This window comes from Tiliqua scincoides, chromosome 7, assembly GCF_035046505.1.
Source record: "Tiliqua scincoides isolate rTilSci1 chromosome 7, rTilSci1.hap2, whole genome shotgun sequence".
NCBI classification, from domain to species: Eukaryota; Metazoa; Chordata; class Lepidosauria; order Squamata; family Scincidae; genus Tiliqua; species Tiliqua scincoides.
The window spans coordinates 64,776,343-64,801,100 of record NC_089827.1 but is presented as its reverse complement, the minus strand read 5'-3'; the positions used below and the strand labels follow the sequence as shown (position 1 = coordinate 64,801,100).

General features: G+C 42.7%; 1 protein-coding gene across 5 annotated transcripts in view; it reads right to left on the bottom strand.

Moving 5' to 3' along the window:
• Nucleotides 1-1,766: 1,766 nt before the first annotated feature.
• TMCC3 (transmembrane and coiled-coil domain family 3) overlaps nucleotides 1,767-24,758 on the bottom strand; it is a 123,461-nt gene continuing 100,469 nt past the window's right edge. For all 5 annotated transcript variants that reach the window (XM_066633308.1, XM_066633313.1, XM_066633311.1 and 2 more), the window contains exons 2-4: nucleotides 6,133-7,049; nucleotides 4,472-4,607; nucleotides 1,767-3,532 (exon numbers count right to left, since the gene is read on the bottom strand). In XM_066633308.1, coding sequence (XP_066489405.1) covers nucleotides 3,230-3,532; nucleotides 4,472-4,607; nucleotides 6,133-7,049 — 1,356 coding nt within the window. In that variant the 3' untranslated portion in view covers nucleotides 1,767-3,229. The remainder of the gene's footprint in view (nucleotides 3,533-4,471; nucleotides 4,608-6,132; nucleotides 7,050-24,758) is intronic.

Here is a 24,758-nt window from a genome sequence, read left to right as displayed (position 1 = left end):
CCTTGGGGCTGCATTGTGGCTGCACTGGTGCTGGAAAGCTGGATAGGATTGGGCTCTGAGTTATTTACTCTTGCACCTGAGGGGATTCCTGCTTTCCAAAAAGCTCCTGAACTAGAGTCAGAATGAGACTTCGTAAGAGAGTCATCCGTACTGTAGAAAAGTAGTTTCTAAAAGGGCAAACTGCCCTGTGCAAACGGATATGTGCCATGAAATATTCTGAAACTGGAGCATCACTCTTAGCCACTGAGCTTGATCAGTGATTACAGTGATGCTCAGCATTCACAGTGTTTTGCAGATTAACAAATATGGAAAAAGACTGTTTAGCTAAAGGAAAAGCAAGATGTTCCAAGGCTGCGTCACCAAGGACTGGTAATCAAAACAAGGGAAATCCTCTGAAGGGAAAGGATGTGTGAATTCTGGGTTAAGTCCAGGGAAAATAAATACCTTGATACAGAAGGGAATTTACAGGCAAGGGTTGAAAAAAGAAATGTCAACTCAGTTTCCACAATTATCCTCAGATCACAGTGTGTACTACAAATTTGCAATGAATTGTAATAGCTCAAGCAGAGTACTTTGAGAACAGTCAGCTGCAGTCAGAATATATTTCAGATGCAAAGTGAGCAGATTAATAGGCAACGAATTGCTGATGTAACATATGCAACAAATAACCAAACATGACAAAAACAAATTATTACCTTGAATACTGCAGAGGATAAGATTTCAGTTCAACCATCCAGGCTTGCTTGCCCTTCCATATACTTTGGAATTATCTGTTTGCCATGCACAGCATTCAATATATTAAGACTCAATGAAAAGAAGGGGAAGTAAAACTAGCCCAATACTACTGGCCCAATACTAAATACTATTTTCCGGTGCCAGTTTAGCTGCGCAAATGGGGTGTGCACGGCATCCTGTGGTGGGGAGGCAGTCACAGAGGCCTCCTCTGTGGGGAATATTTGATTCCCTTACCTTGGGCCTGTGTTGCTGCTGCACCAAAGCTGAAAAGTTGGATAGGATTGGATCCTAAATCAATAGCTAAGGCTGCAATCTTATCCAGACTTACTTGGAAGTAAGCCTCACTTAGCAGAACAGACTTCTGAGCAAACAAACACAGGATTTTACTATACATGTACATGTTGTACACATGTACTACACATGTAGGAGGCCAAAACATAGGCCAATGGGTCTCCACTACCTTCTGAATTACTGAAGGGCAAACAGCTTCCAGGAAGGTAGCTGTGTTGGGTCTGTTGCAACAAAAGGAAGCAACATGTCCTTTGGCACTTTAAAGGCTAATAGTCCAGTCCTATCCACATTCTTGGGAGTAAGCCCCATTGACTAATGGGACTTACTTCAGAGTAGACATGCATAGGATTGGGCTGTAAGAAATGTACTATAGCATAAGCTTTCATAGATGAGTCTGCAGCTACATGCCAATAACTTGTTGCTGTTTTTGAAAGAGAAATAGTTAACAGTGCTCAACACTGAGCTGTTTCGTTTTTCCATCATGTCCACTTCTACTTTAAAAAAAATTGCACATATTGATATTAAACCACTTTTAAAGTGCAAATGTTACCCGAATTTGCTGTGCTCTTCTCCATAACTCCCAAAATCATGTCAAGCCCATAGGGGACTTTCTAGATTCTGGGGTTTCCCATGAGGGCTGCACAGCTTTTATAATCCTTAGTACAGAGAAATTATCTTTGCAAATGGTTTTCCTGAACTTAGAAATTCCAAGGGAACTCTAGTCTTGACCTTTCAGGGTTTTCAGTAAGTCAGGGATAGCAGTAGTCAAGAACTAGCCACCTGCACCTTTATTTACATGGGCAAATGGCTTCCATCTGAGGTGCCTTTGGAGCATTGTCCACTAGAAATTTATCTTGCATAAGCCCCACAGAAATAAAAGAGATGTGCAACAGGATAGCAGTACAACTGCTTCATCAAGAAGATTCAAACTTACTAATACACACAGAAGGAGAAACTGCACATAAAGTAGGAGAAACTTGCCCCCAACTAGTGCTGTAAATGAAATAAGCAGGTGTCTTTCTATCTAAAAAACTAAATTTGAACAGAAACAGCGGTGTATCACCCACCTTCTCACTTCCTAGCCAGATTTATTCAAATTTCTTATACAAAGGTTTTCTTACATGAAGTTTTATTTCAGTACAAGCTTCACAGTGACAGCGGTGTTATTGTAGATTGAAACACACTGATTGGTGAATACTACCCTGGATGTAGGTTGGTAGAGCAACACTAGTCAGCATTACAGAAGTAGAGAGATGATTAGTCAGAGGTAGGTGGGGCAATGAGATAGAGAGGGGGAAGAGAACAAAGCAAAACAAATGGGTAAGTGTTTAATCTTCTCTTTCTAATTTTTAAGATTATACTTCTCTACTCATGTCGTTTCTTCTTCTATGGTACCACCCACATCTAGTTACAACAAGATCCCCTATAGCTTTTCTACAGAATTTCTCCTTCCTCTTTGCATGTCTGTTAAAAAGGAATTTATCACAAACCATTGAGATTTTCCCCAAATGTACAGAGACCACCAGTTGGATCATGGAAAGAACCACAGGCATGACAGATCCATTCATCAGCAGTGGCAGCTGTTAAAAATATACTAACATCAAGAAAAAGAATTAGAATATAAATTTGTATGGTATGAAATCTCTAGAAATAGTTAGTCAAGAATGCTCCTTGACAGATGTCAGTAATATGCAAGAGAGATATTAAATTCCGTCGCAAGCATGACCATTGGTCGTGAGGAAATACAGGAAATATGGTGAAAAGCTCCAAAGATGTATATTTCGCAGTTGACCATTTGCATATGCTCTATAAGGGAAAGAGAAACTAGTGATTATGGAAAGGTGGGATAATGCAGTCTCTCAACCACATTCAGTTTCTCAAGTAGGGTGGTTATTACTGATAAGTATTATAAGATCCAATATAATGTAGTCAGGACTTAGGTATTAGGAGATCTGTGATGTGGAAAATTTGATTGGATTAAGGCAAAGAGATTTACACAAGTAACCAATTCATATGAGAGTCACCTCATTCCCTACAACATGATGAATCAAGCAAATGTGCTGCTGGGAGTTATCAGTCTTACACATTGATACCCAGAAGGCAAAAAATCTTCATCTACGTAGTTTGCAAAACAAAAGCCCTGGTGGTTTGCTTAGAAGTATTCTGTTTCTTTAAAAAATAGAAGTGCTCTGGAGTTGTGGGTTCATCTTGGTATGATCATCTTTTCTATGGCACAGACAATGTGATCCCAGTTCTTGCATAAAATTGCAAGGAGAGTCACTGCAAAAAAGGTGCAAATAATGTGGAAACGGCTTTTCATCATAGGAGCTAGAAATTTCGCGATGGTTGAGACGCACACTAGGATGACAGTCATGAAGGCCAAGACCACATTTATACATTTCCCTAGTAGGACTTTGGCGTTAACTGTTTCGGACTGCAGTGTTTGTTGTTCCTGCTGATGGAGCTCCAGCTTAGAAACCCGTGTCTGGCAAGATTCCAAGGCTTCCTATTGGCAAAAAAGGAGGGGTGGAGGTGAGAGAGAAATAGGATCAGAAACTACCACTGTTATTTATTTTATTTAAAAGAGCACAATCCTAAACACTTTTTGAGCTTGTGCAAATCCCTTGCGCCAGCCTGGAAGTGTCACAAACATGCTATAAGGCATATTTGCATATCCTTGTCAGTCGGGGAAGCTGCGATGGGTGAGGTTGTGCTGGTCAAGTCAGGCTGGTGCTGGGGTCAGGGGAGGGCAGAACCTGGGCATTCTAGGGCAGAGGGAAGGTGGGCGGGCCTGTGGTTGGATCAGGCCTGAGAGGGGGTGAAGCCAGGATCCGGCACATGGGCTAGATCCAAATCCCAGTCCTGAGTGACCTGGCACAGCGCCAGGCTGCTTGGACCTGCACTACTACTTTAGGTGAAGCAGATCTGAGTAGCCTCATTGGCGCTGCTGCTTCGTTACCCAGGGTAGAGGAAATTAAATTCCTCTTGCCCCAAGCTGAGCCGCAGCTAGCCCCAATCCTGCGCTGGATACAGTGCAGGCCTACCAGTCTGCCTGTTCCAGCACAGGTTAGGACTAGGCTGTTAAGCAAATCTTTATAGCCAAATGTGCTATAACATAACATAATTATCCTAAACTTATCATTCTCCCTTTCTTTACTTGTCCTTCTAGTTCAGCATGAGATCTAATTCATTATGGTCAACTCCCATCTATGCACAACTAATAAAACTTACTGATTTAGGAGGATTATAAAATTTCCCAGGGAAAGCCGAGGCCAATTCTTAGGTCACAGCAGTCGAGTGGCTATCACTTCATGGTTCCATTCTAATCTACATATAAATAATTAGCAGATGTGGAAGGTCTGGATATGGACATTACTGCCCTGGAGGAAGCAAAAGTTTTTCATGGGAAACACACAATATGTATTAAATTTTTAAAAGTGGATACCTGAACATCTCGTGACCGCTCATAGGCCTGATATGCTACTTTTTCTTCAATACTAGCTAACTCTTGTTTCAAGTTGGCTGTCTCATGCTGATGCAGGTCTGTGAGATCATTCAGCTGGTCTTCTAATCGCTCATACCTTGGCAACAACAGTGAAAGATTTTTACAAATTAAACTTATGCAAAATCACATTTAAGTGTATACACATATTCATATTTGTGGGTTATGACTTGAATAGATTGACTTTAGGGAAGTAAGCTGCCTTGTCTATAAGCTGAACAGTGTAAACCATTTTTCAAGTGGTGGTTCCCTTGACTTACTGGGCCATTGTTCATGGCTTCCCATTAGGGCTACAAACTTGTACATTGTATAGGTTTTTCATGAGGATTCTGTAGCTCCCCTAGCTGATTTCTGCTGTTCCCCAGGGATCCATGGCTCATAGTTTGGGAACCACTGGTGTAAACCATTAGGAAGGACTTTTGTTTTATATTAGTTTTTTTTCCCCCTCCATCAATACTGCAGTCCCTGAGTTAAAACTGTTAACACACAGTTGTGGAAACCAACTCAGACCTTGACAAAAGGTGTAATTTATTTTCTCGAATGCTCATAGGATAAAACTGTTAACTCTGGAAATAAGCAAACACAGAAAGATTATTTATACACTGATATAGTAACAAGCATGTGGCAGATTAGATACAGCCAATCTCCCATGCATATAGACCTACAGGTCTGTACATGTAACCAGAAATAGGTATTTTCTGCTTGCACATGTTACAGTTTTCTGAGTATGTGTAGACTGTTTTGTGTATCTCTAAAAAAGAAATTAAACCTGTGTAGAGACCCTCAATATTTGACCTGTTTCAGACATGCTGTGCAATATCTCATTGTCCTGAATCAATATCAACAGCCATCATTTACCAGATAGGCAACAAACTATTGTTTCTGAAAAATGAAAATTGCCCAGCTTGTAATGAAATATCAGCAGATTCCACCATAAAAATCAAGAAGGGATTCACAACACGGTTTGATAGTACGGAGGTGCTATTCAAAAAGAATTGTTCACCAGGCTCTGCTTTATATCATCATTGGAGGTTTGTTAAAACAAAGTTTTGATGGTAGCATATGTATGTGCAATTATGTAATATAAGGCACTTGTGAGATGATCAAGATTTGTGAATGTATGTATTTGATGCTAACCTTGCTCACAATAAAAAGGTGATTAGCTCCATGTAAGTGCCCCTAGGAAAACCAAGCAGCTTTGGGGTGCACCACAAGGAACAGTGGAGAGAAGTATAGTGAAAGGGATTGCCCCCAACTTCATCTCCTATGCTCAATAATAGCAACGTTATCCTGAACTCATTCCTTTCCTTCCTTGTCCTTTCTAATTACAGTATTTTGGTTCTTTTCTGGTGCACTTCCTTCTAACGGCTCCTGGTGCCCCCCTCTCTGTCCTGTAGTCACTGGTCACCAGTCTTGGTTCCTTTCAGATTTTTTGTATTCCTCAACCTTGCTGCTACTTCCTGACATAGCCTGCATATCTAATGTCACCCAGGCTTAACACTGCAACCCCACTGCCCATGTTCCAAAAAACACAAAACTGGTCCTTTGGCTTTATACTGATCATGGTCAAGGGTGGAGATCAAGTATGCTTCAGTATAGTATACCTGTATCTTTCCTCTTGCAGGGTTTGAGAAATAAAGCCATAGTCTCTCTTAAACTGCACTTTTAAATTCTCTATCTCATCCGATAATTGAAATTGTGCTTTCTTTATTTCTTGCAGTTCCTCCAAGAGCATGGAGAGCTTTCCTTGACTGTCCAGAGCATTTGTCCCACTGTGGCCAAAGGACTGGTTGCCATTACTATCTGCAGAGCCAGATGTCCCACTTGAGCATTCGTCATCACTGGTGTATTTTGGTTTGGCCACTATGGTGGCACTGCCGCCATAGGTCCTGGAACTAGTTTCTGGTCTAAAGTCCTCCAGGCTGCTCTTTAAGTGAGCAATATTGTCAGCACTACCAAACTTATTCCGAATCAAGTTTGCAAACTCTCTGGATTTGCTGAAAACAAACACTGGTGGTGTCAAAGAGACCCCTGGAACACCTGTTTTGCTGCTGTCGTTGCTGTGGCCAGCAGTTCGAGATTTTCCAGGGGCATCCTTTAGGGAATGTTGGATTTCCTTCAAGCTGTCTTTGGAAGCATCCTTGGAGTTTTTGGAGGAGCCATTTTGTTCTATGTCCTTGAGCTTTCTATGATACTGTTCCAGTTTCTTCTGCAGCTGGGCTATAGAATGGGCAGACTTTTGATTCTTCTTTTCAAAGACTTGTTTAATCCGTCCGGCTTGTTGTTTGTCTGCACTGTTTACCAGTTTTAAATACTCTGCAACGTTGCCATCCCGAGCAGTTTGTTCTATTTTAATCTGCTCTGTAACTTTCAGAATCTTTTGTTTCAGGCTGTCTGCACTGAGCTTTACCTTCTGAAACTCAAACACACCGTCGGGTACATCAAAATTTAGGTTGGTGTCTGAACCTCCTCGACGGATGTTAAGAGGCAAACTGAGAGTATTCATGTCATGTCTTTCTACCTATAAAGAGATTAAAATCAAAATGGATTAGAGGTTGCCTTTTTTACACCACAGAGAGAGAGAGAGAGAGAGAGAGGCAACCAAAAGCGTATTTCCATTAAATGATTCATAAATAATTCTAAGCAGAAATTAATTTATGACCATAGGGTATGACAAACCTTGTGGGAATAAAACTCTGATGCCAGAAACTGGCGGGAGGGAGGAGTTCTGCGCACTAAGGTATTTGAAATTCTAGCATAACCAACACAGTTAAAGAACTCAACGCCTCGTGATTTTACTTCAAATAGAAAATATTCAGAATTTATGTAATGGAATTTATTCTCAAGACTGTTTACAATCAATTATCAAGTTAAAAGCTTGATCTTCAAGACTTAAAAAATCCCATACATTTTTTTTCATTTGCTGCGTATATCAATTGCATCCTTGGTTTTCCTAATTATACAATCTACATAAGTAGTTCCCAGAGTCTTCCTCAGGAGGAGGGAATCACTTAAGTCTTTGTGGGTGGGCGGGAGGGGCAACACAAACACTTCAGTCTTTGTGGAAGGCAACACAACCCCCAGGATTTTTTTTTTTAACACCTTCCACAGTGCCCATCTCCAGGGGATGTGGGAATCCCTGTGGAGCAGGGCGCTCCCCAAGCCTCTGTAAGTGTAAGAAAAATCAATCGGAAACAACTTCCAGTTTTTTATCGCGAAACCAGAAGTGGTTTTCAATCACATTTTTTATACTTATAGAGGCTTGGAGAGCCCTGCAAAGGGCTCCAAGGGGATCCCCGCCCCCCCTCCAGGCCAGCACTGAAGAAGGCAAGTTAATAAAACCCCTATCTTCCCCAACAGCAGTGTGATCCTGGGGGTCACATTGCTCTCATTCCCCTCCCCCTTCCCCTATGGGACCAGAGCAGAGTGCTTCTCTGACTGGTGGGTCATGACCCACCAGTTTGAGAAACACTGATCTACATAATTTTACTGAATCTCTGGTTCTCAGACTAAGCACAAAGCTCAGTTCTTTCCACAGTAGTTCATGAAAAACATTCTTGTCTTCACTTGACCTCTTGTTCAGTTGTTCAACTAGTGTCCCCAGACATTTAGTCCATTATTACTTTGCAGTCCCAAGCAACATCAACCAAACAGCACTGCGCGCAGCCAGGTTCTGTTGTAAACAAGTTTTCTCAGAACTTGAACCTGAAAAGGTTTAGGTTATGTCTGACAACAGCACAGTGAGTACACTGCATTTCCTATTTTTGTGTACTTTCGGTCATATCTTAAAAGCTATCCAGGAGCATATTTATAAAGCTTATCTTTAAGCTTTAAGCATATCTTAAAAGCATATCTGTAAAGCTATCCAGGAGCAGTAGTAAGTTTCGAGACAAAAATAATTTCTGTTTGCTTTCAGATCTTGGCACAAAAAACAAAGGCTACCATTTCCAGAATTGCTGCAGGATTTCAAAGTTTCTGGTTGAGTGCTAGCAAGTTTAATTATCTTTTCATACCATTTGGTGACATGGCTTTAGAATGCAAAAGCATTCTTAATTAGAATAGAATGTCAAAGGTACTAACAATGTACCTGGATACAAAATATAGCCTATTTGATATTTTGTACATTGGACCCAATAAGTAATGTCACATTAGGCAATAAAAGGAGACAAAACATTATTATCCTGATGCTTGGTTACCGGAATAAAGATGTGCAATGCGGTATTTATGATGGATGGATCCGATGATCCATTGTGTCACCCTAAATGGTGTGCTGCTGCCATGAGCTTCAGAACCGCCAGTGTACAGAGGTGGTGGTTCTGCATGCCCAACACAGATGGACCTGGCCTAGGATGGAGCAGATAGGGTTCCAGATGGGGTGGTTCAGGTGTCATTGGGGGGACAGGGAGGGCAGGGTGCAAGAGAGGGTGGAGGGCTAGCAGCAGCATGTGCCTTGATGCTATCTCTGTTTTTTAAGCCCAACATGCCACCACCTCTCCTTGACACAGATCTGAGAAGACCATTGGTGACCAAGTAGCCTACTGTGAGGTACGTAATACTGTATTTTTACTTACCTTTCACTTGCCTTTTGATCACCCCCCTCACCACTGCATGCAGTACACGCTCCATCAACATGGCTACATGGCGGAGAATGGAGGGGGACAGGATTGGGTATCTAATCAAACTAATTCCCATAGACACAAAAAGCCATTTCCTTATGCATTATTACCTTTCATATAAATGACAGTGAACAAGTATGTACCTACCCTAATAGACATTACTATTATGGGCCAACATAATTTCATTTATTTTGTTAGTAAACTTTGTGAACCTTTTTAAAATTTAAAAATGATATACAGTTTTAAATAATGCTAACCAATATGTCATGCTTTTTTAAAGTTGGAAAACCTTTTCTGAATCCTGAATTGATCTGAGAGCTCACTGATTTCATCGACTTCAACCTAATACCTGTTTCTTAGAATTTGTACAACACTGTATGTGTACAATAATTAAACTGATCTACTCCCATAAGACACAGAGATTTTTAGAATCCTTAGACAAGCCACAGTGATTAAAGCAGCCTATGTGTAGAAACACAGTGGCAAAAGCAGAACTGTCCTCAAGGCACTGATAACTGAACTGCTCTTGAACACATCACCTTTGAGCCTTCTATGAGAATGCCACTAGCAGAGACCGAATTCAGCAAATCCTTGTGCAGCCTCTCATTTCCAAAAGCCATGTAAAACTCTTGACTCAGTACAAACTCACACCAACATTGTGTACTGACTTATGTTTACACAAAATCTAATCAGGAATATTATCCAGGAAGCATTATACATGCTTCCAAGGATGGGCGGATCTGACGGCAATCATACAGCAGTGTTTATTTCATTAAAGTTCTAAAAATGTATTGTAATAACTAGAAATAACCCTAAACAAGGGTCATTCTGATCCTCACCCCCCACCCCACCCCGAGTTATGTGCTGGAATCTCTCCTCCTCACAGAAAGGTACATTAGTCCCCAAGTAATTGCAGCTTCCTATGACGTGCTACAAAAACTGTACAAAAGGAATCTGGGTAATCAGGCCAGAGTTCATCGCAGCAAAAAACACACCACAAAACTCATACTGCATGACTCAACCCATCTAGAGAAGAAGCATAAGCCAATACTGTGCTTTAGGGAGCACAAAACACATTTATGAAAGTCTTTGGTTTTTTGCTCCCCCGAAGCCAATGAACAACAGCTAGTAAAACGTATGACTGAAATGATGGTAAAAGGATAGTTAAAAATGATGGATAAAGCTTGAACAGAACAGACATTTCTCTTTAACATGGAAATTTTTTTTTTTTTTTTTTTGCAAAAAGGAAAATACTGTTGAAAGTGTTACCCAAGGATTCAGCTCAGACAGAGAAGGCAGAGGTTGCAATTACTGTAATGCTGTGTACAGTATATATGGGGTGGTCTTTGAAAACTCATCAAATGTTCAACTGGTTCAGAACAGAACAGCTAGATTGCTGTACAGATGGGTTGAACACAGCTTGCCTGTTCTAAAAGTTCTCTTATCATTTGTTTCCAGGCATAATTCCAAGTGTTTGACCTTTGAAGCATTAAATAGTTAGGGACCACTGATCAGAGTATTTAAAGAATCCGCTTCTTCATATGAAACTACCCAGTCTTTGAAATCAGCTCCTGACACTTCTTTGTGCTTTTCCATAATCAGAGACTAGGTGGGTGGAGATTGGGGAGAGTCCTTTTTCACAGGTGGCACCTCACCTTTGGAATAGTCTCTCTGTCTAGACCATTGATTCTCACACTTTTAGCACTGGAACCCACTTCTTTAGAATGAATATCTGTCAGGACCCACCGGAAGTAACGTCATGACCGGAAGCGACATCATCAAGCAGGAAAATTTTTAACAATCCTGGGCTGCAATCCTGCCCACACTTACCCAGGAATAAGTCCCATTTTCCATAATTGTTAAAAGCATATACAGAGTAGTCTGTTCAATGTACAGGTCTGTAACAGTTCCCCAAATGTAGTCACAGAACATGGTAGCATCAAGTCTATTAAAAATAAAATATTGAAATGAATGGGGACCCACCTGAAATTGTCTCGCCACCCACCTAGTGGGTCGCAACCCACAGTTTGAGAAACACTGCCCTAGACAGATGGGTGAACCACCTACAGCACCGCTGAGGTGCCAGGTTAACATGTTTCCTTTTACTAAGACTTTTTACATAATTATTTTCTGCCTTTACTTGATTTGTGATTTTTTTTTAATCTACTTCTTAGACAGCTTGCATGGTCTTTTCAGCATTACTTTCCTCAATGATTGCCACTGAAAAGCTGAAATAAGCATGACATAACCCTTGCACGCTTGCCTTGCCGTTTGGAAGGAAAACATAATGTACAGTGAAAATCTAATCAAAACATACACAGGAAGCCACCCCTAACAATAGTTTCACCCCAGATTTTTCACTGCAGAACTGCTTTTAGTTTGGGACGTTTATCTGTTGCACTTTATGAATGAATAAATGATTTCATCATATATAGGGCACAGACAAGTCATTTCCTTAATAGCTGTAACCTATCCAAACCTTCCCACTTTTCTGTGCACTGAGAGAAAAACAAATTATCCTAACTCAGATTTGTCTATGGAAGAGGCTTGTATAGATGTTCTGTTAAAACAGAGGAACTGGAACAGCAATATTGAACACTGAACTTATTAAAGGTTGTACAACATTAGTTATGAGCAAGAGGATCAATATTAATTCTCATTATTCTATGAACCCTGTCCAAAGTATTCTAGTGAAGACCAAATTTTGCTTGAAAAAGAGATTTGTTGTAAAGTTAAATTATCCATTCATAGGATTCGTTTATTAGGAAGGAAAAAATACGTAAGTGGAATAATGCCAATAACGGGGCAACTGTAGAAAAATTAAATATGCTTAATTCCTCTGTAACTGTTGGGTCCAGTGAGAAAAGCATATAACATTTTCCAGATTGTGCTAATTAAACTCCAAAATAAATACACCGATATTTGTACAAGGCTAGTATGAACTTTTGCTGATTGTGGCAGTCCAAAAATCACCTAAAGTAAAACCTGTGATGGGCTCACATCATGCATGTTGTATTCTTATAACCCAAACAGAATGCTTCATTTACAGATAAGCGACGGGTCAAATCAGGTCACACACAGACACACACAAACCACCCCATGATAATCCTTGCTGTGAGGCTGATGCAGCTTCTGATAGCTGTACTGGGGAGCAGTACTTACAGTCTCCGTCCAGAGTTAACTGTTAGCAAATTAGATTGAAGGATAAAGACCACTCCAGATGTGTCCAACAGCTTCATCAGCACACAGTCTGTTGCTAGTATTTGCAAGCTGGCAACATAACAGTAATCATATATTGAGAGAAACAAATTTATACTTTGGGGTGGCGGGGGCTGTGTCCATGAGAGAGACATAAGAGCATCCGGAATTCCGCATGGACACTTCGAGACAGATTATTTAGCATGCTTGGCAAATGGGGATCATTTTGATTGCTGTTTGTACAAACTGACTAGCAGAATCAGCATAGCTGTTGCAAGTGCATATTTTGTCTAAGTCCAAAATTTGTTATCTCCTAAATTTTGACATCTGAGCTGGGAGCATCTCACTACCACATGATTGGATGATACAAGTAAGGTTTTTTGGGGGCGAAATATATATAACCCCAGGCAGTCTGGAGGAGGCTGGCTAGCAGGTAGGATGCTGGCCTTCTAGTGATACTGGTTACTGGCAGGAAAGAGGACCAGTGGGTGACGGAACCCCCTCCCTTCCCTTTCTCTGAGGCTACTGGATCCCTTGACAAACTGGGAGACAGAAAGGAGTCCTGCCACAACCTTCTCTAGCTCCAGAGGCAACTTCTTGTGACACCCCAATATCATTCACCTCAGGGCAGCCATCCCTTTCCTGGCAGTGCCAACAGGATACTACTATCCTTCTGAATAAGCACATTCATTGCCATAGCAATTTCGCAGATGTTACGGGCAGTTACTAAATACAGTTTGTGACATAGCTACTGACTAACACCACAGCCCCTCTCTTCCAGTGCCCACACTCTGTTTTATTCCTAGAAAACACTGTCCAACTATCCTCTGCACTGTCCATCTTCAGCATTCAAGTAACCATATTAAAAAAAAATACATGAAATGACAAAATAAGTTTCATGAACATCTGTGGGTTAGTTTAACTTTAAATCTTTTCGAAGTATGAACTTTCATTCTGCCACTTTGCAGTAGACATCTAACCAGATGGTTACTGTGGTGTTAGTTAACTAAACAAAAGTGCATGCAATGAAAAAAAATGCATTAAATGTGTGTGTATTTCAATTTCCAGCAGATGGAGCCATTACTTTGTTCATCTTTACTGAGCAGAACAACAAATCCAGCAGGGAAGAAGGCCTCACCAACAAAAATCCTGCGACTACTTAAGAGGCAATTCCAACAGTCTTCAATAAGCAGGATTTCTGTTCTTGGAGATGCTAAGGTGCTCTCTTCTGTATCAAAGCAAGCTAGACTGTACCTACCGCAGCACTACTGGCAGCATTAATTTGTTGGTGGCATCCTTCAGTCTCAGAAGACTATGGTGTCACGATCTGAATAGTGAGTGGTTCTGGAACAGAGTGTCCTCTCCAGTGCGCGAAGCCTGGGTAAAGTAGGTATGGAGGATAGGCTGTTACCCATGCAGCAAATCCCCCCTCTCCACGTCGCTGAAATGGTCCAATGGAAAGGCAGAGGCCAATACGGTTGGTTCCAGCGGCGTCGCAGGAGTTACCAGAACGTGACTGTGTTCAGCCATGAACTGCCTCAGGGACTCCGGCTCCAGATTTTGCCTCGAGGTTGACTCCTGAAGCCTTTTTCATAACTGGATGTAGCCACAAGGCAGTGGAGGTTTGGGATCAGAGTTTTCCTTCTCTCAGATGAGCTGCCTTCCCAGGCTGACGAGTCCCATCTACCCGGTGGCTGTTTAGTCGCCTCTTAGGACAAGTACAGCCAAACTGAGGGCCTATTCTTATCCCCAGCCCCCAGGGGATAATTCAATGTCACTATAATTGTACTCACTGCACAAAAACACATGTCCGATTTGTTAAAAAACGAAAAATAAATTCAACTATCTGTTCCAATTTGTCCACATATCTTCAAATGATTGTTTGAACTTTAAAAAAAATTGGGGAGGGCAGCTTTGAAAGACAATAGTAAAATAGCTAACTTTAAAATAACCAATTAATGGGATTATAGACGAGCCTGGGGTGGATCAGGAATCTTCAGCAGGAAAAGGGGACTGAAATCTCTTTGTCCCTATGTATGCCTCCTGCTCCGCCCTCCCCATCTGCCCGCTCCCTCCCTCCTCTATTGCTGGCTTACCTGCTCCGGCAGGTAGCAGGAGAGCTGACTGCACACAGGAAGACTCTGAGCCTACTAGGCACACTGCCGGAAAACTTTGTGGTGCTTTTGCAGCAGTCACTGCCAGGAGAACACGTGTTCCAGTGGCAGTGAGGTCCAATAGGATTAATCTTAAGGGCACAATCCTAACCAGGTCTACTCAGAAGTAAATCCTATTTTGTTCAATGGGGCTTACTCTCAGGAATGTGTGGTTAGGATTGCAGCCTTAGTTTCATAAACTTATTTCTGAGATGTTAGAAATACTTATGTTTCCTGTATCTTTAATTGGCTGTGCAGAAGAGAAAATTTTGATAGCTGGAAAGCAAGGTAAATTTTATCTGCAAGCATTCTTCTTTCTTACAACTACTGTATGGAACAGTATAGAAGCCTTGCCTCCATTCACCTCTGATCAGCTCACCTTCCAATAGTCTTACTATTTTAAAATTTGAGAGTCTCCAGCTTCTGACAGATCCGTATGCCCAATCACCACTGCAGTGTTGACAGATCTATTTCTTTTTGTAATATGTGTTCTGTAATATTTCTCTGTTTCTTCTGGGATCTTTGCAGAATTCTAAAAAAACCAACACCCTCCAACGGAAACCACAGATGCAAACACATGATTAGAAGCAATTTGGTGTTTCTACTTAAAAAAAACCTAATTGAAATCATATGTTTCTTTTAAAACCACTACAATTTCACATGTCACAGAGCACTGATTAGTTGACATTTTACGGTTGTTGAAATTATCTAGCAAGACTGGGATCTATAAATTTCATATTTAGTTCTCTCCATGGGCAGATGAAGTTTTATTAAATCTTTGTTTAAAAATATGGCTTCCATGCAGTGATCTGAATGATAGATTAGTTCCATTACAATTTTCACACAAAAACATAATAGCCTGTGCAGAATGTTCTTCACTGAAGACTTTTTTAAAAGCTAACCTTAAAAATGAATTATACATACTTTTAAAGAATAATCCTGTAGTTAAATTTTACGCAGATCAGAACAGTTGAATAGAACTTTGATGCACTCCTATAATGTCTACTGGTTTTTTAAAAAACACAACACCACAAATCAGAGCAGATTCCTAATATTTAACTACAATCAGACATTTACAGCTACAGCTGCAAGAGTATATCTTGTATACTCACTTCTGAGTTAGTCTAATTTTCCCTTGCTATCTCAGAAGTAAGTATATAAAATATGCTCTTGCAGTTGTAGCTGTAAATGTTTGATTGCAGTTAAAAATTAGGAATCAGCTCAGGGTCCAGTCCTAAGCTTCCCTGGCACCCAGGAAGACAGCAGCACCAAAATTGTCATTGCTTTGGGAAGCTGCAGGAGGTCTCCTTGGGGTAAGGGAACAGAGGAACAGAGGATCCCTCACCCCGTGTTGAGCCCTGGTGGCCTCTATGGGTCTACTTGGATCTGCGCTTGCTATTTAGAGGGAGCAGAACCAAGGAGACCCATGTTGGTCTCTGCAGTTCTGAAAGGGGCCTGATCCTCCCCTCATTCCATCCTCCCTCCACCCTGTTCTGCCCCTCCCCACCTTCTCTCACCTTCCTCCCACCACACAAAGCCTCCCTGCTGCCTGGTGGGGAAATTTACCACTCCAAGCTCCTCCTGGGCATCTGAAAGGCACATAGGCCCAACGCCATTTGGCGCTGGCCTCTCCACTGGCACTGCAGGCTCACAGGTGGCAGCGAAGTGCCTTACAGCATGTTCGCAATGGCTGTTGCCTGAGCAGTGCAGGAGACAGTGGCACTGACCAGGATCAGGATTGGGTTGCCCATTAGATAGTCTCACAATGATTACCACAATTCCTCCTCCAGACCTCACCTGCTACTACACCTGCAAACCTTGTAGGTAAAGTTGATAGGTCAACCTCTCATCCAAGAGGTCTCTGCACACATGCCATGTCAGCTCTAACATAGGTTTTATTATTTACTGATCTGGTATTGAATAGCAGCATTTTTAAGCCCAGAAGGTTACCACCAAAGTTAAGAGGATAATGCAGGTCAAGAGAAGAGTTATTCAAAGAGAGAATCCACAGATGTCTCCTCAATCTTCCCTTATACTAGCCTGTGCTAGTCCTGCTGCCATACCTTCCCTTGCTCACCACACAAGTCATCACAGAACCCTGACCCCTTTCACAAGATCAACAGAACACATCATACCACAACCACTCCTCAACACAAAGAGGTAAACTTTTTCCTTAGTACAGAGACAAAAATACCCAAATAGGCAGAAGACTTATCAAAAGAGAAAGAGGACACTGTCACACCTAGAGATGATCACACAGTAAGGAAAATATTACACCACAACTCTAGTCCTGCCATCATATCCTCCCTTGTTCACCACTCAAGTGATTACTGCTACTTTTCAAAAGGTCACCAAAACACACCAGAACCAGTACAGATGGCCAGTGCTAGCCATCAGATTGGCTTTGTAGCTCAGTGAAGAGAAGCAGCATCACTCTGTTGCCTAAGTATCTCTCCCTTTCTTCTGGCACTGTCTGAGAGGACAAGCAATAAAACATAGTGAGAGGTGGCAAAAAGGGTTTGGTTTGTTTGTTTTGTGGACTTCCTGGTATTGGTTTGTTTTTTTAGATGCAAACTGCTGATAAAAAAAAAGAACTGAGGAAAAAGAAAAGTATGTTCCCTAGGAAACCAGAGACGTGTTGTCCTCTTCCTGAGTTGAAACAGTTCATTATCCATCCTAGTAGCATAGTGTCAGAAGAGAGCAAGTGACTCCTAGTGCCTAGGCCATGTGGTTCATGGACCAGTTGCCAGTCTGTGACGCATTGGTTGCTGGTCCGTGGCATCTCTCAGGATGCTTCCTTCATCTGCTTCTCAGGGTTTACTGAGGCTTGCTGTGCAAACAGGATGCACACCAAGCCTTGCAAGAAGCTCTGAGAAACCAGAAGAAAGAAGGAGAAAAGACCAGGTAAGCCTATGCACCGTGGACCAGTACTATATTGTAGCACTATATTGTAGTACTGTAGCACCAGTACTATATTGTAGTATTATATTGTAGTACTATACTGCAGCACATCTGAGAGAAAAAAATACCTGTCTACAACAGAGTACCCGCTGAGTGGAACTGGCCTAAGCAACATGTGATACAATCTCTCCCCTCCACAACATACACTTTCCCCATGTTTACAGATTGCTCAAAGCATCATCAAAAGGCTTTGCTGAAGTCCTGCACATGGGCCTTAGTAGTCAATGTACAGGTCTGCAAAGTCAGCCCACCTTTAGCGCAGCCTTTGTTTAAACCAGGGGTGTCGAATGTAAGGCCCACAGGCCGAATGCGGCCCCTGGAAGCAATTAATCAGGCCTTGTTATAATTGAGTTCTCCCAGTGTGATAACTGGCTCTTTCATATCTTTAAAATATGAAAAATTTGCACATTTTCTCTTCTGTCATTTGTAGCTAATGAATTTCTGTGTGAGAACAAAGTGCTTACTTCTGGCTGCCATCTGCTTAATATCACTTTCTGCTTATTGATGTCACTTCCAGATCTCAGCAGGTGCCACAAATGCTAACTTCGGCCCTCTGTATGAAACGAGTTTGACATTCCTGATTTAAACCAATTTCACCACACTTAAGAACACACAATGGTCTTCATCCTCACTCTACCTTTCAGATCCCAATTCAACCCGGCATCAAGAGTCAGATCAGATCAGATACTTTATTAACGGTCATTCAACCAGCTAGTCACAAATCAACACAACAAAATACACAAATTTAAAACCAATATCCCTTTACACATATATAAAATCATAAAATCATCAGTTTATACTCTCGATTTTCTTTCTTATCAACTGTGCAGCATGGCAGAAATGGGCCACCCTGAGCGATATATCAGGATTAACATCAGATAGCAGAAAAGCAAGCTGCTCCTCCACCTGCATCCCCGTTGCAGCGCCAAAAATCGGGGAAATAAATTTAAATCGCAAATCATCATAGTTTAGACATTGCAGAATAATGTGGGCAGTTGTCTCCACCACATTATTATGGCAGGGGATCAAGAGTCAGTCTGCTGTATATGTTTGCAGTGATGATCCTCATTCATAGCAATCATTTGCTTCTGTGATCAAAGATCTGCTGGCTGGGATAAAAGGATCATAAAGACTATTACAGCAGGAATTTTACATGGAAGCTGGCATTATCTATTTTATGTTTCAAAGTCCCTATTTGATGCCACATTATTATTTTAACATATAATGAATACATCAACAACAACTCGAAAAACAGGAGCTGAAAGATGTTGTGATTTTATTTAAAACAAGGGAAAAGGTTTAAAGAACCAGATTATCTTGAACCTCTGTTGATTAAAAAAAGGAAGACAATTTCCTCATTTTGTTACTGCGAAGAAGAATTATTATGTTATACATGTAGGATACACCAGAAAGCAAACCCCACTGAATTTAGGGAGCCTTACTTCTGGGAAGACATATTTACACTTTAAAAAAGCAAAAAATGTTTTTATGTATTATGTTACTTTAACTGTGTTTTCAAAACTATAACTTCGCATTCTATAGGCACATTAGCTAATCTATTTTTCATTTTAATATTTGTTCACCATGGTTTTGTTCAGAACTAAAGAAATAACAGAAAAGGAATAATTCGGCCTAACTTCCTTGTAAACATGCTGATTAATCCAGATTTGTCCTTGTAAACATGCTGATTAAACCAGAATACATGACCTTGAAAAATCTACAAAATTAAGGCAGAAATCCTATACACACTTACTGGGAAGTAAGTCAATGGGGCTTACTTCTAAGTAGATGTGCAAAGGATTGGACTGTAAGACTGTTTGACATTAAGGCAACATAGCTGTTACAAATTATCCATTCTGCACTTCTCTCTTCATAACCCAAATAAATCAAGTGAACATTTGTTTGGAGTTCTAACCGTAATAAATCCGCATTAAAAAAAAAAATCCTGTGGCTAGCTTGACAGCTTATCTTAAACGAGGATAACAGAATAACAGCCCAATCCTAACTTTGGTTTGGGCTGGCATAGCAGCCAATGTGCCAGCCCAGAGTATTGCAAACATGCAGTAAAGCATGTTTGCAAGCACTCTAGAGCTGGCCACACAGGTACAAAGAAGTGCACAGGCCTGCTGGTGATGAATTCAGTCCCCACACTGGCTGCACAGGCAAGTTCCTGATAGGTAGTGTGGGGAGGGGGGGTGCGAGAGGCTGGCAGGAGGTTGGCTGGCAGGGGGCATTTCTGGGCGGGGCGTGGGACGGGGGGAGGATCAGGCGGGGGAGCAGACTAGGATCAGCAGTGGCAGTGCACGCTGCATCCTAACCACTGTACCCAGCCCAGGTACGAGCTTCTCGGATTTGCACCAGCTAAATAGCTGACCCAGATCCAAGTAGTCCCATAGGGCAGGCTGGGGTGTTACACTGGGTAAGGGGAAAAATATCCTCTTACCTATGCTCCTAACCTGCGATGGATATTGTGCAAGTCAAGCAGTCTGACTATACCCGTGCAGGTTAGGATTGCACTGTAAACGCATTCAGTCATGGCTTCCATGGTACTAATCCATGAGTTCTCAGGGCAGTGAACACTGAGACTAGGCATTGTGATTTGGAGCACAACACTCCCTTCAAAGGTACACAGGAGGTCGGTTTTTGGAAGAGTAAGAAGACAGACATTATTGCCTTTCTAGAAAAGGAGACAGATTGCTTATTTGACTTCAACTGTATGAACTTAACACAGTGTTTCAGTATCGCAGCTTGTGGCTGGGCACAATGGCCTAAGTAGCTGCAATCTAATTGCTGTAGTACGGGGGTGTCCAAAGTTTTTGGCAGGAGGGCCACATCATCTCTCTGACACTGTTTCGGGGGCCGGGGGAAAAAAGAATTTTCACATTTAAAATTTGAATAAATTTACATAAGTTTACGTAAATGAATATATTAAAGATGAACTTATACGAATGAATGAAGGTCTTGCAACAGCTCAAGGCCTATAAAAGGCCTTGCACAAAGCAAGGTTGGCCTTTCCTTTGCTGCTGCTGTTACTACATCACATATTTGAAACAGCAAGCAGTGGAGGGAGCCCTCATCCCACAGCTCACAAAAGAGGTCAAACAGTTGCATCAGGCCAGTGTGGGCTCCAGCAAGTCTCTGGAGGGCCAGAGGCTCATTGGAGACTGGGGGCTCCCTGAGGGCTGCATTGGGAGTCCTTGAGGGCCGCAAGTGGCCCCAGGGCCGGGGTTTGGGCACCCCTGCTGTAGTAGGTTAAAGAGCTTTCAATCCAATGCATACTTTTCAGAACTTTTACTTTGGCATTTCTCCTGCAGTTGTCTAAGGGAGAATACCATATCAGTGGTGGACCTGTTGGCTCGGAATCCGCACTGTGATTCTGGATAAACGCTCTCTGCAAGTACCTGGAGCCTCTTTAGTGCAACTCGGGCAAATAACTTTCCTACAACGCTAAGGAGAGAGATGCCACGGTAGTTGTTGCAGTCACCCCTGTCGCCTTTGTTCTTGTACAGCGAGATGATGTTTGCATCCCTCACGTCTTGAGGTACTCCACCTTCTCTCCAGCAGAGACAAAGGATTTCATGCAGCTCAGTGACGATGATCTCTTTGCAGCACTTTAGGACTTCAGCAGGGATGTTGTCTTTTCCAGATGCCTTGCCAAAGGCAAGGGAGTCCAGGGCCACGTGAAGTTCTTCTAGGGTTGGTTCACTGTCAAGCTCCTCCAGCACAGGCAGGCACTCAATGTTGTTCAGCGCTTCTTCGGTGACTACATTTTCTCTGGAATATAGCTCAGAGTAGTGCTGCACCCAGCATTCCATCTGCTGCGCCCGATCCTGGATGACCTCGCCTGCGGCAGACTTCAGAGGGGCAATTTTCTTCTGTGTTGGACTTAGGGCCTTCTTGATACCATCATACATCCCCTTGATGTTGCCCGTGTCAGCTGCTATCTGTATCTCGGAACAGAGCTGGAGCCAGTAGTCGTTAGCACATCTCCTGGCAGTCTGCTGGACTTTGCTGCGAGCAGCTCGGAGGACCTGCAGGTTGCACTCACTGGGACAGGCCTTGTATGCTGCTTGAGCTCTCCTCTTTTCCTCAATGACTGGTGTCAACTCCTCAGAGTGGGCTTCAAACCAGTCTGCCATCTTGTTGGTCTTCTTGCCAAATATGGACAAGTCGTTGTTGTAAATGGCATTCTTGAAATGTTCCCATCTGTTGGATGCGTTTGCATCGACCGGGCCTGGAAGAGATTCCTCAAGCGCTCGTGCAAATTCCTCCACTTTTCTCTGATCCCGGGTCTTGCTCGTATCAATGTGAGGTCTTCCTTCCTTTTTTGTGTGGTACAGTTGCTTTGTTTGCAGTTTCACTCTGCTGCACACCAGCGAGTGGTCGGTATCGCAGGCAGCACCCTGATAGCTGCGTGTGATCTTGATGCTGGGAAGGCTGGAGCATTTGGTGAGAATCAGGTCGAGCTGGTGCCAGTGCTTTTATCTTAGGTGTCTCCAAGAGACTCTATGTTGGGGCTTCGTGTTGAAGAACGTGTTGCTGACACAGAGACCGTGATGACAGCAAAACTCTAGCAGGCGTTGGCCATTTTCGTTCATCTTCCCAGTGCCGAACTGACCTAAGCAAGTGGGCCACGAACTGTTATCAGCACCAACTCTAGCATTGAAGTCGCTGAGTACACTTCTGTACTGCAGCGAGTCATGGACTCTTCACTCATCACAGGAGAGGAAACTGAATGCTTTCCACATGCGCTGCCTCCGACGTATTCTCGGCATCACCTGGCAGGACAAAGTTCCAAACAACACAGTCCTGGAACGTGCTGGAATCCCTAGCATGTATGCACTACTGAAACAGAGACACTTGCGTTGGCTCGGTCATGTCGTGAGAATGGATGATGGCCGGATCCCAAAAGATCTCCTCTATGGAGAACTCGTGCAAGGAAAGCGCCCTTCAGGTAGACCACAGCTGCGATACAAGGACATCTGCAAGAGGGATCTGAAGGCCTTAGGAGTGAACAAGTGGGAAACCCTGGCCTCTGAGCAGCCCGCTTGGAGGCAGGCTGTGCAATATGGCCTTTCCCAGTTTGAAGAGACACTTGGCCAACAATCTGAGGCTAAGAAGCAAAGAAGGAAGGCCCATAGCCAGGGAGACAGGCCAGGGACAGACTGCACTTGCTCCCAGTGTGGAAGGGATTGTCACTCCCGAATCGGCCTTTTCAGCCACACTAGACGCTGTTCCAGAACCACCTTTCAGAGCGCGATACCATAGTCTTTTGAGACTGAAGGTTGCCAACTACTACTTTGGCATGTAAAAGTAAGTGGCATGACTTCCACTTTTGCTAAAACCATCTATATTAGTTAGGCTTTACAACCACCTTGACAGTATGTATCTGGCAAGGTCCAAGTCTGCTCCTCACAATACTAACACCCAGAAAGACCGTTTTCCAGGATGCGGCTTTCTTCACCAAAACCTCACTCCCACAGTAGCCTGCACTTATATACAGTGATAGAACAGCCTGACGGTCCAATCCTATCCACACTTGGGAGTAAGCCCCATTGATGCTAATGGGTCTTACTTCTGAGTAGACGTGCATAGGATTGGGCTGGGAGACACAGTCTCGGATGACTGTGAGTCTTCCTGACTCCAGTTTCCAAGCAACCCCAATAGAACTAAAACTCCCCACTCCATTCCAGCTAAATGCCAACCCCCAACTCTCTCAAAAAATTCAGCTTAGCTCCCTTTTTCTCCTGCCCCTTTCCCCTTCCTACCTCAGTACTTTGAATGTCAGGTTCCAACTGGCCACTCTCAAGCCAAGTATATTTCATCCCTTATGGAAGGTGACTGGCTTATTAAACAGTCCAGATAGGCAGGGCATTACCCTGTCCATCACAGCTAGTTCACAGCTTGGTTCGCTGTAGCTCTGTTTAAAACAATGGATACCTTGATCCTAAACAGTTGTCTTGAAGCAGCATAGGGATATGATGTGGCATACAATGGCCAATTGGCATGGCCTATCCCAGGAGTGGCCACGTACTTTTTATGTACATGACCTTGAATGTGCCACCGCACCTTATTTTGGCCCTCTCTGGACTTGCTTGGGTTGTTTTGCCAACCCACATGATCTGCTAAGCCTCTGCTCACTTTGCCCTACCCTGGCCCTTGTCACTCTCTTTCTGGGCTTCAAGGTGGGAGGAGTGTTGTGCGCTCACTGTTGTGAAGCCTTGCTTCAGCCAGTGCGGCCATGACAGGCAACTTTGTGAGTGCCACTCTGAAAATATCTGTAAGCCACTAGTGGCACACAAACAAAAAGACACACTAGTGGCACACAAAGGGTGGTATAAAGTATAACATCTCCGTGAATCGCTTTCCATCACTCTTTTAAGTGGTTAGCATTTAGGATTTGCACCAGGGACAGATCCTTCCTAACCCCATCTAACATTTACACAGCCTTATCTGCCAATGTATACTTTGAACAGTTCTTTCTATATCTCTGTCCAAGACTATGGGAGGGACCAATACCCTTTTCTTTAGCCCTTTTCTCATACCAACCCTTTTGCATTCTCAGCTGTTTAAATTACCCTCACGCTAAATTGTTGTGCACTTCAGTGCCATTTGCTCTGTAGGCGTGGGACTGTAGGGGTGGGAAAGGTGGCAGGTGTACACAGAGCTACTCACTTCAGCAAACCATTTGATAAAGCAGTCCTGGCCCCGATCCAGAGGTTCATAAATACAACAGCCAGCTGTGTATTCACTGAGCCCCTGGATCCCTGCATTCCATCTGAAGGGGGATTTAGTGTAGACACTTTTTCCCTCTTCCTACAATCATTTCTTCAGCAGGAGTGGAAAGAGACCTGCAAGAATTACCATCCATGCATATCTCTGGATATGTAACGTTGGTAAGTTTCATCTAGATAAGGGGTTTCTCAACTTTTCAGCATGAGGGATGCATCATGTATCTGTCAATCAGGTCTTGACCCATAGTTTGGAAAAGATTGATCTATTATTCTTTTTCCCCCAAAGAAACTCAGACTACACGGGGGGCCCATATACACAGATCCTGTATACACTGATTCAGTTATCTGCGGATTGGGTCCAGCCCTCCCCAGCATGTGCACCCCCACGCATGGAGGTAAGGGGAGTCCATTCCCAGCTTCTGCTGGACTTATACTAAGCTGTATAGCTCAAAACACATGACTTCCAGTTTCACCAAGGATTTTCATGGGCCTCCCAATGCCTTATAAGGCATTAAAAAGTCACTTTTGGTTTCTCTGTGAAACCAGAAGTCATGTGTTTTAAGCCAGG